The sequence below is a fragment of the Lactuca virosa genome, chromosome 3, assembly GCF_052849685.1.
Source record: "Lactuca virosa cultivar CGN04683 chromosome 3, Lactuca_virosa_CGN04683_v6, whole genome shotgun sequence".
Taxonomy (NCBI): domain Eukaryota; kingdom Viridiplantae; phylum Streptophyta; class Magnoliopsida; order Asterales; family Asteraceae; genus Lactuca; species Lactuca virosa.
In genome coordinates, this window is record NC_136428.1 from 78,304,263 (window position 1) to 78,320,369 (window position 16,107).

A 16,107-nucleotide genomic window follows, 5' to 3' on the forward strand; every position below is an offset into this window, starting at 1 on the left:
AGATCCCCCTGTGTATGACGAAGAGCATCAATGTGAAGAGGAAGTTGTAACTGGAGATGTGGGGGTAAATTTGGTGGTAAGGCGGTCTTGTTTTACACCAAAAGTTATTGGTGATGATTGGCTCAAACACAACATCTTTCAGTCGACATGTACTATTTTGGGAAAGGTTTGTACTTTTGTTATTGATTCAGGAAGTTGTGATAACCTTATATCTGAAGAAGCAGTTCAAAAGTTGGCTTTGAAAACAGAAAATCGCCCTAAGCCTTACAAGCTACAGTGGCTTAAGAAGGGTGGCGAGGTCACTGTATCTAAACGAGCCCTTGTTCAATTTTCTGTTGGTACCACGTATAAAGATGATGTGTGGTGTGATGTGGTTGCTATGGATGCTTGTCATTTGTTGTTAGGCAGACCTTGGGAGTATGATCGTAACATTGATCATAACGGGCGGACTAATACTTACAGTTTCTTGTTTGGTGGTGTGAAGATAACATTGGTTCCCAGTAAGCCAAAGGAGCCAGTTCCGAGACCTTCGGGTACTCTACTGACCCTTAATCAGTTTGAAGACGAGTTGGAGGCGGAAGGTGAAATTTTTGTATTGCTCGGGAAGGAAGTCGCTAAGGAGGTTGAAATTCCTGAGGCTATGGTTCCTCTGCTCAAGGAATTCGCTGATGTTTTCCCTAATGAATTACCTAATGGTTTGCCACCTTTACGTGACATCCAGCATCATATTGATTTACAACCAGGAGCTCAGTTGCCTAATAGGCCACATTACAGAATGAGTCCCGGAGAGCATGAGGAGTTGCGACGACAGGTGGAGGACTTGATTTCAAAAGGTCATGTTCGGGAGAGCATGAGCCCGTGTGCTGTTCCTGCTTTGTTGACTCCTAAAAAGGATGGTACTTGGCGTATGTGTGTTGATAGTCGCGCCATCAATAAGATCACGGTGAGGTACAGATTTCCAATTCCTCGACTTGATGACCTACTTGACCAGATTAGCGGTGCCTCTATCTTTACGAAACTGGACTTGAAGAGCGGGTACTATCAGATACGACTTAGGCCTGGGGATGAGTGGAAGACTGCCTTCAAGACTCGTGAAGGATTGTATGAGTGGTTGGTGATGCCTTTCGGTTTATCAAACGCTCCTAGTACATTTATGCGTGTGATGAACCAGTTGTTCAGGCCCTTTATTGGTAAATTTGTAGTCGTTTATTTTGATGACATACTTATTTACAGTGCTACTTTTGGTGAGCATGTCAACCATGTGAGGCAGGTTTTGACCGTACTTCGACGGGATAGTTTGTATGCAACTATGAAGAAATGTGTGTTTATGGTTCCTAAAGTCTTGTTCTTGGGGTACGTTGTTTCTGGGGAAGGAATACAGGTGGACGAGTCTAAAGTAGCAGCTGTCAGACAATGGCCAAGTCCAACTACCATCACTGAAGTTCGAAGCTTTCATGGCCTTGCTTCATTCTATAGGAGGTTTATTCCAAACTTTAGTTCTATTATGGCACCGGTGACTGATTGTATGAAAGGGAAGGCCTTTACTTGGACCGAAGCAGCAGAATCAGCTTTCCAATTAGTAAAAGAGAAGCTTACTACATCACCGATCCTTGTATTGCCAGACTTTTCTCAAGTGTTTGAATTACACACGGATGCTTCCAAGGTTGGGATTGGAGCAGTTCTAAGTCAAGGAGGACGACCGGTTGCCTATTTTAGTGAGAAGTTGACGGGGCCAAAGCTGCATTATAGCACTTATGATGTTGAGTTCTATGCAGTGGTCCAAGCTGTAAAGCATTGGCGCCATTATTTATTTCATAAGGAATTTGTTTTGTTCACAGATCATGATTCATTAAGACATATTCGCAGTCAAGATAAGGTGTCACACAAACATGGGAGGTGGATGTCGTTCTTGGAAAAATTCACTTTCGTGGTGAAACACAAGTCTGGGATGTCAAATCGGGTGGCTGATGCATTGAGTCGGAGGAGTAATTTGCTAGTTTCCATGAGGGTTGGTGTGCCGGGGATGGATGTCCTCATGGAGCAGCTAACGATTGATCCTTATTTTTCTGTTGTTCTGCAGGGTATACAATCTGGACAGATGTCTGATTTTCTACTGCATGAAGGTTTTCTTTTCAAAGGCAATCAATTGTGCATCCCTGATTCTAGTCTCCGCCTTCAAATCATTAGGGAGCTGCATGGTGAAGGGCATGTCGGCCGAGATCGCACTTTACAGTTGGTACAATCATCTTATTTTTGGCCTACAATGCGCAAGGAGGTGGATAGATATGTTAAACGGTGTCGAATCTGTCAGGTGTCAAAGGGCACATCTACTAATGCAGGACTCTATATGCCTTTGCCTGTTCCATCACAACCTTGGGTAGACATCAGCATGGATTTTGTGTTGGGTTTACCACGTACTCAACGGGGAAATGATTCAATATTTGTGGTTGTTGATCGTTTTTCTAAGATGGTGCACTTTATTCCTTGCAAAAAGACGACGGATGCAGTTAATGTGGCCCAGTTATTCTTTCAAGACGTCTACCGTTTGCATGGATTGCCGTCTTCTATTATTTCAGATCGAGACACTAGGTTTTTGAGTCATTTTTGGCGCAGCCTATGGAAAATGGTGAACACTCAGCTCAATTTTAGTAGTGCATACCATCCTCAAACGGATGGCCAAACAGAGGTTGTCAATCGATCCCTTGGTAATATTTTGCGGTGTTTAGTGGGTGATCATGTGAAGACCTGGGATCAGAAGCTTTGTCAAGCTGAGTTTGCTCATAATCATGCTATCAACCGAAGTACTGGATATAGTCCATTCCAGGTGGTCTATTCTGTTCAGCCACGGGGACCACTTGATTTGATGTCACTGCCTGTTTCTAGGGTTGTTCCAAAGAAAGTGCAGGATTTTGTTGGAGGACTGCATGATGTTCTTTCTAGGGTTGTTCCAAAGAAAGTGCAGGATTTTGTTGGAGGACTGCATGATGTTCATAAGGCTGTTCATGACAACTTGGTCCGAGCTAACTCCAAGTACAAGCAAGATGCAGATAAAAAACGCAGACAAGTTGATTTTGAAGTAGGTGACTTTGTTTGGGCTGTTTTGACTAAAGATCGTTTTTCGGTTGGTGAGTACAACAAGCTGTCAGCTAAGAAGATTGGACCGGTGGAGATTGTGGAGAAGATTAATTCCAATGCTTACCGTCTACAGTTGCCAAGCCACATTCGTTGTTCCGATGTTTTCAATGTAAAGCATTTGCTTCCTTATTATGGGGATTCTTCTGATGATGACCATGGTGCACATTCGAGGTCGAATTTTGTCTACCCAGGAGGGGATGATGCGGGCCCTAGTGTGGAGGATCGGGCCCTTGCGTTCCTAGAGGCCCACGATCGTGTGACTAAAGGGGCTTCACGGAAATGGCCATAACTTTGGCTACGAATCTCCGTTTCGGGCCTACGACCAGTCAAATCGAAGCTTGGAGCAAGGAGCACGTCCAGATAAGTTCCCGAAGGGGACTTACCCATTTTTGAGTCCAGAAATCGCTTTCTAAATGGAGTTATGAACAATTTTGTTATTTTTCCTTAATTTTTGGGTTTTGTTTTTGGGTTTGTATTTGGCCCATGGACTTTTAGGGTTTCATTTTAATTTCTGCTTCTTATTTAACTGTTTTTGATGTAATTTGGATGGTCGATCATCAATTTTATGAACTTTCGATTTTCTCCCAAATTCTGTGTGTTAACCCAGATTTTGAAGCCAATCCCACGGTATTCGTAGAATCAATGTGGTTTTAAAGAGATTGTCCTGACTATTCTTTTAGAATCAACAGGTTCATTCTTGGTTATCTTTGTGTTGTTTTTTTGCGCTGCATCACATAACCTTGGGGGATCAGATCTAGCAGCCATAACTTTGATTTTACACCATTAGAGACCTGTAGGAGGCGATTTTTGAAGCTCAAGACTCATTTCTCTTCATCTTTGCAAGATTTTTGGTAGTTTCTTTATGCAATTAGACTTTTGTGATTGTTGTTCTATTGCCATGAGTGGCTAAACTCTTTATATTGGTTAACTTTGGTACAAAATTAATACTTAGTTTGGTGAATATGTTCATAATTCTTCTACCGGTTAAATAAACTTGTGAAGGATGTATCATAAACTTGTGCATATTCATATTACCATTAAAATTGTTTTTTATTTATTTTCTTGATTTTACTAAAATACAAGTTATGAAAATAGAAATTTATCCTCACACCCTACATATTGAACTTATCAAATCTTCTCTAATCAAAGAGTATACGATTCACATATATGCAAGCATGGAACATTACAGAATCTATATCACTCAATTGCTTTACTACAAAACTCAACATGCTATAGATTTGTTCAGATTGTGGATGAGTTTTATCATGAGCTATGAATCTGTGAGGTGATCCAAGTATCTCCACAAAGCTCCATCCTGGAGACTTCTTAACTCCTCTCTTCTCCATCACTTCTCTCATTGTTCTTGCTTCATCCCATCTCTTAATCACTGCATAAACATTTGATAAACCAACATATCTACCATCATGATCTGGTTCCAATTCAACAAGCTTCTTCCCCACTACTTCAGCAAGATCAAGATTCCTATGATTGATACAGCCATTGAACAACGCCCCTAACATGGAAGCAGTTGGTTCCATTGGCATTTGAGACAAGAATGTGTATGCTTCCTTAAGTTTTCCAGCTCGAGCCAATGCATCCATCATGCATGCATAATGTTCGGTTTTTGGATTCAAACCATTTTGAGTAATAGACTTGAAATAATACCAAGCTTCGTTTACTAAACCTCCATGAGCACAAGCACTTAGTATGCACAAGTATGTGATCTCATCTGGTGTGATCTTGTTCTTCAGCATCTCTTTAAACATATCAAGTGATTCGTGTACAAACCCATGTGTTGCAAGCCCTCCAATCATTGCATTCCAAATTAAAACATCGGTTTGTTTCATGATTGCTCCATGGAATACGGATAGTGCTTCCTCTATTGCTCCACATTTGGCATACATATCTACAAGTGATGTTCTTAACACTAAAGTTAAAGCTATCTTCTTGTTGATAATGTAGTGATGCATCATGATCCCTTGATCAAGTGCACCTAAATGAGCACAAGCACCCAATACACTCACCATAGTCACCTCATTTGCATTGATACCAGATCCATGCATCTTTTGGAAGATAGCCAGTGCTTCACTATACTCACTACCTTTGACATACCCATCAATCATGGAGCTCCAGGATACAACATCACGCTCTGGCATTGAATCAAACACTTCCCGAGCCATTAATACTTTCTTACACTTGACATAGCAATCCAACATCGAGTTCCAGGAAACCAAGTTCTTGTTTGGCATTTCGTCGAACAGCTTGCGTGCATACCCTGGATCCTTGAAAGAAGAAGATAAATGAATCAAAGAATTCTTAACGAACCTGTCAACATCAAATCCATCTCTTATAACACGTCCGTGAACCGATAGGCCAAGCCGAACCTCTTGTAAGTGCGACGCTGCCTTTGCTAGAAACGGGTAAGTTAGATGGTCTGGGGTTATACCCATCCGCAGCATGTCAACAAAAACTGATATCGATTTGTTAGGATTTTTGCTTTTCGAGTAACCCCTAATGATTGTGTTCCAATTGAAGATAGTTGGGTTTGGAAGTTGAAGGAAAATAGCGTAGGCGTAATCCATGTTCTTGGAGTGAGTGGCTGCAAAAGAGAGAAAGCTTGAGACGAATGCATCTTCTTGGGTTAGTGGAAGCCCGAATGTAATGATGATGGAATGCAATTTTTTGAATTGGCACAATGATCTGCAGTTTTCAAGCAAGGCGATCAGATTCCCATTTTTACATAACAATGCAGCATTCAACAGGGCCGGTCCTATGATATTTGATGCCCAGGCAAAACAAAAAAAAAAAAAAAAGGCCCCTTCAAATTACCAAAATTTATACAATAATTAAATCTGAATTAATTCTTTTCACAAATCTTGGTGATAGACAAATTAAGGATGATAAATAAAAATGTTTAGTGATTTATTACAAAAGATTGTTATTATACAGAATTATATGTAAATAACTTCAAATGAATTTTAAATAAAACAATTAAAAAAAATTCTAAATAAAAAGGATAATTGAACATATTTAAAAAAAAAAGAATCAATTAAGTGGTAAAAAACACTACTACTCCTAAGAATCGAACTAGGGTGCCACATCAAATGTGAAAATCATCCGAGGTGCCGCATCAAATGTGAAAATCATCCTACCAAGTCTGCTGAAGCCTATTTCACTTCATATGCTAACATAATTTATTATTACTAAATATCTAATGATATAAAATTGGGGCCCCCAAGTTCATATGGGCCCTGGGCAGTGGCCCAGCTTGCCCCCTTCTTAAACCGGGCCTGACATTCAACATTACCCGTGGTTTAGCGATCGGAATTAGACTCTGTTCTAGTTTATGGATGATGTCTGGGTTTCTTTAAAGGGTGTTTGGGATTGCTTTTAAGTTTTAACTTTCCCAAAAAGTTTAAAAAAGATACGAAAGTTTGGGTATTAAAAAAGATCTTTTTAAATGACTTTTTATATAAAAGGAAAAGAGAATGTTTCAAAAGTCACACAATCTTATCTTTTTGTGACTTTTGAGACTTTTTAACTTAAAAAGTTAACTTTTACCCTAAAAGCAAATACAAATACTTTTTAAAGATTTTCTTTTGGAAAAAGTCACTAGCCAAAAAGTCTTTTTGCAAAAAGGACTTTTAACCTTAAAAAGTTTTCCCAAACACCCTCTTAGTTTACTGGAAAAAGACTGTGATTAATTGAGTATTATTGTATTTATATACGATTTTAAGTTTAGAATAAGTGGAGTCTTACAACAAAATGATAAACATGGACGAGTCACCGGGTCCAAAATACCCGGTCCAGCTTGGTCCAACAAAACATGATCCGGTATGATCCGTATCAGTTCAGAACTTTGATATGGACTACACCGTCCACGACTCAATCACCTTTTATTAATTGGATATTTGGATCCATTAAAAACTTTATATATATGAGTAAGAGTAACCAAGTTTTTTGTTTTTTCTTTAATATAGAAAATCAGTAAACTTACCTATAAAATGTTCAAAAATGACTATTATAACTAGTAATTAAAGGTTTTTTATTTTTCAAGGCAACTTTTTCTTGACGACCAATGAACATGTAAGGGTAGCCAATCGTTGCAACTGTATTAAATCTTATTGTTTTTTTTATATACACATTTGACCAATAAATATAGAGGGAATATCAAATTTGGCCAACTAACTAGCTATTTAGGGAGGAGGGAGTCATTCCCTCATAACCCACTGAACCCACTGTCGTATCAATTTTTGTCTCTTGTTTTTCTTCATCTTTCCCAACCCACAACACACGGAAATCCTATCTTTCTTAACCCACTCAATTAAAAAGAATACAAAACAACTAAGGTACAAGTTTTAAAACACGTGGTACAAGAGAACATGAGAGAGAGAAAGTAGAGATAGATGATGATGTGGGTTAGTGAAACCAATTAAACAACCCGCTGAAGCGGGAGTGGTACCGACCGTAACTCAATTGCTAATTAAGATTTTACCTTAATTGTTTTGTATTTTTTTTCTAATTGAATGGGTTGAGTGGGTTCAAAAAGATAGGGTTTCCGTGTGTTGTGAGTTGGGAAAGATGAAGAAAAATAAAAGAGAAAAAATGATGTGGCGGTGGGTTCAGTGGGTTGGGAGGGAATGACTCCCTCCTCCCTTGGAGTTAAAAGACCAAATTTGATCAATCATGAAAGTTTGTTATGAATGGTCCTTGTGACTTCCTATAACCAATTTTTCTTTTTATAATTTTGGCCTAAATTTTATTTTTGTTACCGATATGGCTCAATTTTTATTATAAATTTACTTCTTTACAAGTTTTTTTACATGTGCATTTTCACAATTTTATTAAAAAAACTAAGTTTGAAAATGCTTTATAAAAAGTTGTCAAAACATAATTTTATGAAAAAGGTTATAAATTTGCGAAAAAATATTGTTGAAAAAATATTTTGTAGAAAAAATTAAGTTTTAAAAAGCAATAAAGAAAAGTTGTAGAAAAAGTTTAGAATAGATTTGTAATAAAAGTTAAAACTTAAGTCATAATTGTAAAAAAATAAAAAGGTTAGCAATCTGTTATACCTGCTATAGCAACGAAAGAAAGACCAATTTCGGACAATTTTCATAATCGGTTAACCCTTGATGTAACAAAGTGTGTAAATTTTGCTATCGACATTTGAGATAATTTGTTTGTTAATGGTCTTTTTTGAACATTTTATTTTGGTAATGTGTACACAAAAAAAAATGACTAAACGTGTAATATTGCAAAAGTTAGTTGCCAGTTTATATAAGAAGTAAGTAAATATGTTAAAATATAATGATTAAATATATAAAATTAGTCACTCTCGAAAGTCATTACTTAATATATATATATATATATATATATATATATATATATATATATATATATATATGCTTAGGTTATTTTGTTATTACTAACTATTGTGTTCCAGAATGCACAGATCTGGACCACCGGATGGAATAGAATCAAAGGTCATGATCCGATGGTCTATGATATTAGAATAGGATAACATGTACCATATAATCAAACAAATTTCAGCATAAGGGCATTTTAGTCAATTAAGTTATATTAAAAAAGGAAAATTTCGGATTTTTGGATAATTAATTCCTTTATTTTTAAAAATCTGATATTTTAAATTAATTCAAATTTAAAAATCCGATTTTATTCTGTTAGAATGACAGGATGTCAACCATAAACTAGTAAATATATTTTCGATTTTATTCTGTCAGAATGACAGAATCCCAACCATAAACTAGTAAATACATTCTGAAAGAATACACAAAATCGATTCTTGAACTAATAATATACCAAATAATTACATTGTATGATTGTGATTCATTTAATAATAACAACATTCTGAAAGAATAACAAGTGTAATTTTTAAAAAGTAACAACATTATTAAACAATGAGTGTGATCATTCTTTGATTCATTCTTCAAGTCTTTCCCATCAGGTCTTCAAGCCATTCTTCAAACCATTTCTATCACAAATTCATTGCCAAATATTTTGTAGTGATACACTTGTAACAACTGCACATTAAACATATAAATAATTAACTACTATTCTATCAGAATACAACAATAATATCTTTACAGAATAAACTATTCTTGCAGAATGGTTTTGAATATTCTTAAAAGAATTTGTATTATCAAGAATAGACCCAACGAACAAAAACATTTGAAATATAAATGCATGAAAAGATCATGTTAACACAAAAGGTGACTAAGAAAAAAAAACAATTAGAATATATAAACCATCTTCGGCTCACAAGTTTTTTGTTGTGAAAAAATGATGATCTATGAAAGCACCAGGATGAAGACTCCATGTATGTATTCCAAATGCATTATATTCCTATTCAATTTCTCTTTACGTATAATAAATCATGTTACAAGAAAAAAAACAAATATCCAAACCACATTGAATACAGTAAGGGGGCAATAAGCAGGAAGAAGACCCTCCAAGGGTAAAAAGGTCCAAATAGATAGTATATATTCCACCAGGTGTAAAAAACCACCTTTGTTTGCACCTACAACTTGTGTAAATTATAGCAACAGAAAAGTAGTCCATGTGTTTGCAAATTCTTACAGAATGCCAGCTTAACCCTTTTCGTCAAAGACTAATGACATGTACCACTACAGTTAGAATAATTCTTAAACAGTGCAATCGACACATTATTTTTTGAACAATATAACCAAATTTTTAAAGAATGGTGAACAATATGTTATATATGTCGTGTATGTTCCAAGATATTCAAGTTCCAATTCACATATCAAGAAATACATTGAAAAAATGGATTAAATGAAACTTACAATCCCATGTAGCTTCATTCATTTGTTGTATAATTCCAATTGGCCCCACCAAAAAACAAAGGAATCCCAAATTAAAGGAGAAGTAGGAATAGGGTGCAACTGAAGGATATTTAAAAATTAAAAGAAATGAGACGATTACCTGATTGAGGGATACGATGGCCCCTGCCACCAAGGTGAACAATTCTGGATCGGAAAAGGGAAGCAGAACCAAAAAAAAGATGAAAGTGAAAAACCATGAAAGCTATTGTATTGATCGATAAACCCTCAATGGTATTGGTGGCAGCTAATCGTCCAAAACCAGTTTTTATAAAATCAAAAAATGAAGATCGAAAGTTAATCGCACCAGTAGAAATAAGATGATTAATTTTTTAATAAGATCCATGTCGTAATAACAGGGGAATGGCAGAGGGTGGTGTAGCACTGGCGGTGAAGAGGGTCACCGAGTTTCTTTGGACGGCGATTGAACGAGCATGTGGCCGAAGGTGTTGGTGATGTACGGCTAAGGAAAAACCGGTGGTGTAGGGTTACTGAGATGAAAAAGACGTGTAAAAAGATTTTAATACTGATTTCTCTATTTTTAGGAGATATTAAATGTTTTAAAATGCCTACTATAATTAAATAGTGTTAGATTACTATCATACCCTTTTACTATTTATTACTATTTGTTTAATTATTTATTTTTTCCTAAATTCCTATTGGTGCATTCATGCACACAATAATTGCTATAAACATTTGAACCTAACTATATATATATATATATATATATATATATATATATATATATATATATATATATATATATATATATATGTTGAATTGGTCAAAGTCAATCTAACGATATACAAGTTTCAGTTTTTATATGGATTGAACTTGTAGTTTCAACTTTCAATTCCTACATAGATTCATTGTGCTTCTTGGGGCATGAGTTTCTTGTTGTGAGCCACCTAATTGTCGTTATATACATCTCATGCTCTATGAACGAGAACTAATACTTAGTTTGGTGAATATGTTCATAAATCTTCTACCAGTTAAACAAAACTTGTGAAGGATTTATCATTTACATGTATATACATATTAATATTACCATTAAAATTTAGTTTTTATTTATTTATTATTTTCTTGATTCTACTAAACTACAAGTTAAGAAGATAGAAACTTATCCTCTCACCTTACATATGGAACTTATCAAAATGAAAAAAGGAAATATCAAATAATTTTCTCATGTTTGGTGTTTTACATAAAAAAACATATTATTACTTTTCTCATGTTTGGTGTTTTACAGAAATTAAAACTTAAAATGGAAAGAAACACACCTCATACACGATTATAGATCAACCAAGTATCACAAATGATTTATCATATCACTCACCTAATCAATATATCCACATTCATTAATATTTTAATAGTAGTACTACCACTATTTGCCAACTATTGTCTGCTTTTCTTAAGCATATCTTCAGCAATTCCATTTAAAAAAAAAAACTTTACACTTGCAATATGCCAACTTAAGGTACATATATCAGCACTATAACTTCAAGTACATTACACTCCATTTTCCACTTGCCTATTAAGCACTTAATACATTAACAAGACTTTATATACGCGATATTAACAATGGCACAGAAGCAAGGGTATCCTCACCCATAACAGATTGAAAAAGATCCAACTCCCCATAACGTTCAAGAACACGCATCCTGCAATCTTCTGCAGCCATTAATCCAGTTGAATAAGCACCATGTACAGACCCTGGATATTCAGAACTTGTTGCCTCCCCTGCAAAGAATAAGTTATCCACAGGGATCCTTAGCTTATCATACAGATCATGGGGTTTTCCTACTGTATCATAGCTATATGACCCTAATGAGTTCACATCACTTCCCCAATGAGAAACCAAATACTGAATCTGCATAAAAGATGAAAAAGTAACATTCAGTATACACTTATTCGATCAGTAAACATGAAACTGTGAAAGTAAGTCGATATTTTGTAGAATTACTGGGGTGGAAGCATCTGGAAGAATCTTTTTAAGCTGTATAAAAGCGAAACTAGATGCAGCCTCATCTGACATTTTCTCAATATCTCTTGCTAGCTTTCCTGCAGGCATGTAAACAAGAACAGGATGACCTGTAGCTTTGTGAAGATTAAGAAAGTAGCTACATCCATATGAAGTATCTGCAACTACTCCTAGAAACTCGACATTTGGCCAAAATACTTTCTCAAAATGTAGAATGATCTTGTTCTCAATTCCAACTCCAAGGTCAGCTATGGCTTCTTCCTTCCATTTAGGTAGTCTTGGTTCAAAAGTCATGGTGTTTGATTTCAAAACACCTAAAGGGACAGCAACTATGGCTGCATCTGCAAAGAATGTGTTGCCATTTTCAATGGTTATCTTCACACCATTTGTACGCCTGTTTATCTTCTTTACCCTTTTCAAGAACAAGAGGAAAATGTAGGGTGTAAGTTGAAAGGCCATAAATGATAAAACAAAGAAAATTGATCACAATTTTAATACCTGTGACCTAAGCGGATGTCAAGGCCTTTTGCAAGTGTGTTTATAACAGGTTGATAACCTCGGACCATTAGCCCATGTCCACCTGGCAACAACTCTTCTTTGTCCCAACATTTGAGAGATATGGTGTCAGCATCAGCAGCAAACCACCCTTCCATTCGACACAAGTACCATTGTAATACCTTATGAGAAAGCCCCTGCAACCTGTAAAAATGGCAAAAAAAGGAAGAAAATCAAAATCAAAATGTGTCTTACAATTATTTGGATATAGAGGCATTGTTTATAAAGATTGATAAGGTAGTTTAGAGTACCTTAGTTGTGGGTTTCTTTCAAAGACGATTGAGATTGCATGTTGTATAGATGAATCTTCACTTAACTCTTCTCTTACTTTATTTGTCTGCAATAAACTACCCTCCATGTCAGAAAGAGAACAGACAGAAAATCCAAAAAGAAAATAAAAGAAGAGGGAGATGACATGCCTCTTGCAATATGCTCTCAAATGTTTCGCCTACTTGTGAGACGAGTTCTTGAGGAACTTGATTCCCATCCATGTCAAAAAGTGCATAGCTAAAGAATTGTAATAATAATCAGTAAAAGAATACATCTATAACAATGAATGTTGTGTGAACTTTCATAATTCATTTCTCAAATATGGAAGTTCATAGTCCTATTGTTTGACTTCTAAAGTTCATAGGCAAAATACTACTACCCAACTGGCCCCTATGGATTGAACTTTGAAGTTTGAACCACATACATGATAATCTTTAAAAAGATGAAGTGACATACCTTTCCAAATCATGATCATATAGCACTGAGTTGTCACCACTTGTACGATAGAGAGGTAACCCAAGTCTTCCAATAAGAGGTGCCAAGGGATTCTCTTTGCAAACTCCATGCAACCTGCAACATTAACATTAACATTAAGCATAATAATCACACACAGCACACAAGCATACTGTATGCATATCACCTAACAATCATTATCGTGAACGACTCTTACCACGATGCCCCTAAGTCCACAGGAAAACCAAATGAGTAATCTGTCCGAACTCGACCACCAATTCTTTCACGAGATTCGAGTAATATAACCTGAAAAGAACATGGAATTAATAACATATTGTCTTCTATATTCTATTGGGTGTTCTATATTCTATGTACCCAAGTAGGAAAGTATCACAATTGAAATTTCTTTAGAGTACCCGGAATGAAGCATCATGGAGGGCACGAGCAGCAGCTATCCCAGCAAAGCCACCTCCAACTACAATTACAGATGGTGAAGTCGAACGCCCTGTTTTGATGGCTGAATAACAGGGTGCTACATTTGAAAGGCGACATGAATTAGATCGAAGACATAAGAATTTGCCATCTAGATTTGATAGACATCCTCCAAATTTAGACATATAAGTCGAGGGAATTTTTTTTGTTAAACAAATAGTATAAGAAAGCAATACCTTGTATCAATTGGGGTTTATTCTTGGCTGACGAACCCATGTAGTAGTTGATGATGGAGACAATTTCCCTTTGCGGAAAACTAACAAGAACACAATTGTGCGATAAACTAAAGTAATGGGTGTTGTAGTATCCAAGGGTTATCAAATTGAGGGGAGCGATGAAGAAAGAAAAAGAGAAGGCAAGTGCTGAAGTGATTGGAATTGGAACAATTACAATTACAATTACAATTACAACACAGGTTGATGAACAAGCTCATACGTTTTGCAAACTGAACCCTTATATACAATCAGATCTTGAAGTCGGTCCAGATGTCAAAAATGCGCAGAGGAGTGAATGGTGTTGAGTGTTGATTGTGAAGACGGTGATAGTTTTGATGAAGGGAAGGGTAGATATTTGGTTGGGTTTTATAGGGCGAGAGGTATGAAATCAAACACATGAATTACGTGATTGTATTTGATTAATATTTGATTAATTTATTGTTATTTTATTTTTGTATTTGGAATTGTTTGAGTTTGACGTGAATAAGGTCGGTGGTATTTTCGTGGTGAGAGTGAGACTTGAGACTTAGAGAGAGGGAAATCCGTATCTTCAGCCTTAGTCAACGTATCACTTGGACTTAAAGCTCGCAAAAATCGGCTACTCAATCTGCTCATCGATTTAATTAATAAATCAGTTTGGATCGAAGTTTTTAATTCATTAATCCATCTCTAAATATTATTAAAAAACTAAACTTTATGACATCATTTTAAACAATCACGACTTTTAATTGTATTTCGATTATAGATTTTTCCACCCTTAGATCATTTTGTGACACCACCTACCAAAGTTTTGATAACAACTTTTTTTTCATCAATCGTTAACTTGCGGTGTTTACCTTTAATACTCGTTGAATTTTTATATCTCTAAATATTATTAAAAGAGAAACCTTATGACATCATTTTAAACAATCAGAGCTTTTAATTGTATTTTGATTATAGATTTTCCACCCTTAAATCATTTTGTGACATCACCTACCAAAGTTTTGGTAAAAACTCTTTTTTCCATCAATCGTTACCATGTTTAAAGATAACTTACGGTGTTTACCTTTAATACCCGTTGAATTTTCATAATAGAGATTATATCAAATCCTATAAAATCAACACCTTAATTATAGAATCTTTATTCACATTTTATAATATTTAATTGCTTACCATATTAATCATTCTAATTGATTCTAATTGATCTTATACATAGTAAACTGGCTTTATAAGTCAAATGATATCTTTGCAAAAAATGAACTTATAAGGTATGCTATCTTCTATTTCAAATTTAAATTTAAAATACATTTCAATTTATTTACTTCTTCTTTTTCATCGTTATATATCTTTTATACATAATACATAATTCTAACATTTTTATTCTTTGATTTACACAGGAACAGTTGACATACTTCCTCTGCAGAAAAATAGAGCAAAACCTTCTCCAGCCTTGTCATCGACGGTCAACGGTATGTACTTCTATGCCTTATCATTTTTGTTTCACACTTTCAATTCCTATTATCAAATCACTACATACTTTCATGAACTCAAACCTCAATCTTCACATTAATCTAATTAGTTATTTCAATAGATGTGTTTCCAATAAAACCATTTACTATGATTTTATTCATTTTCCTCCTACTATTTAATGTCTCTGTCAATGTTGTTATTGTTTAAAAATAATGTTTAAAAATTGTTTAAAAACGTTATTTAAGTTTGATATGTTTAAAAAATATTATACATGTAATGTTTTTGACTTTTTATAAAAAAAAAACACCAACAAACTATATGTTTTGTTCAAATCTCACCGACTGATAACCACAAAGGTGTGTTTGTTTCTAATTCTTTGATTTACTTTCGTCATGATAAGACTTTTGTTATAGGGGGAGACTTATAAAACATGGAGTTCTAAGACTTCATTATCTACCTCTGCAATTTGATCGATGATAGATGTTGTGAAAAAAACACCAACAAACTATATGTTTTGTTCAAATCTCACCGATTGGTAACCACAAAGGTGTGTTTGTTCCTAAGCCTTTGATTTACTTCCGTCATGATAAGACTTTTGTTATGGGAGTAGACTTATGAAACATGGAGTTCAAGGACTTCATTATCTACCTCTAGAATTTGATCAATGATAGATGTGAAAAAAATACCAACAAACTATACA

The 16,107-nt window shown here is 35.2% G+C and overlaps 1 protein-coding gene and 1 pseudogene across 1 annotated transcript; both read right to left on the minus strand.

The window, feature by feature from the left end:
* Nucleotides 1-4,252: 4,252 nt before the first annotated feature.
* On the minus strand, nucleotides 4,253-10,195 carry LOC145163706 (pentatricopeptide repeat-containing protein At5g08305 pseudogene; annotated as a pseudogene).
* Nucleotides 10,196-11,398: 1,203 nt separating this feature from the next.
* On the minus strand, nucleotides 11,399-14,325 carry LOC145166057 (polyamine oxidase 2-like). Its single transcript, XM_079084982.1, has 9 exons — nucleotides 13,920-14,325; nucleotides 13,668-13,783; nucleotides 13,469-13,557; nucleotides 13,255-13,368; nucleotides 12,948-13,035; nucleotides 12,780-12,865; nucleotides 12,472-12,672; nucleotides 11,956-12,385; nucleotides 11,399-11,862 (listed from the first exon to the last, which is right to left on the minus strand). The coding sequence occupies exons 1-9, from the start codon at nucleotides 13,957-13,959 to the stop codon at nucleotides 11,554-11,556; spliced, it is 1,473 nt and encodes a 490-aa protein (XP_078941108.1). The 5' UTR covers nucleotides 13,960-14,325; the 3' UTR covers nucleotides 11,399-11,553.
* Between the last annotated feature and the right edge of the window lie 1,782 nt (nucleotides 14,326-16,107).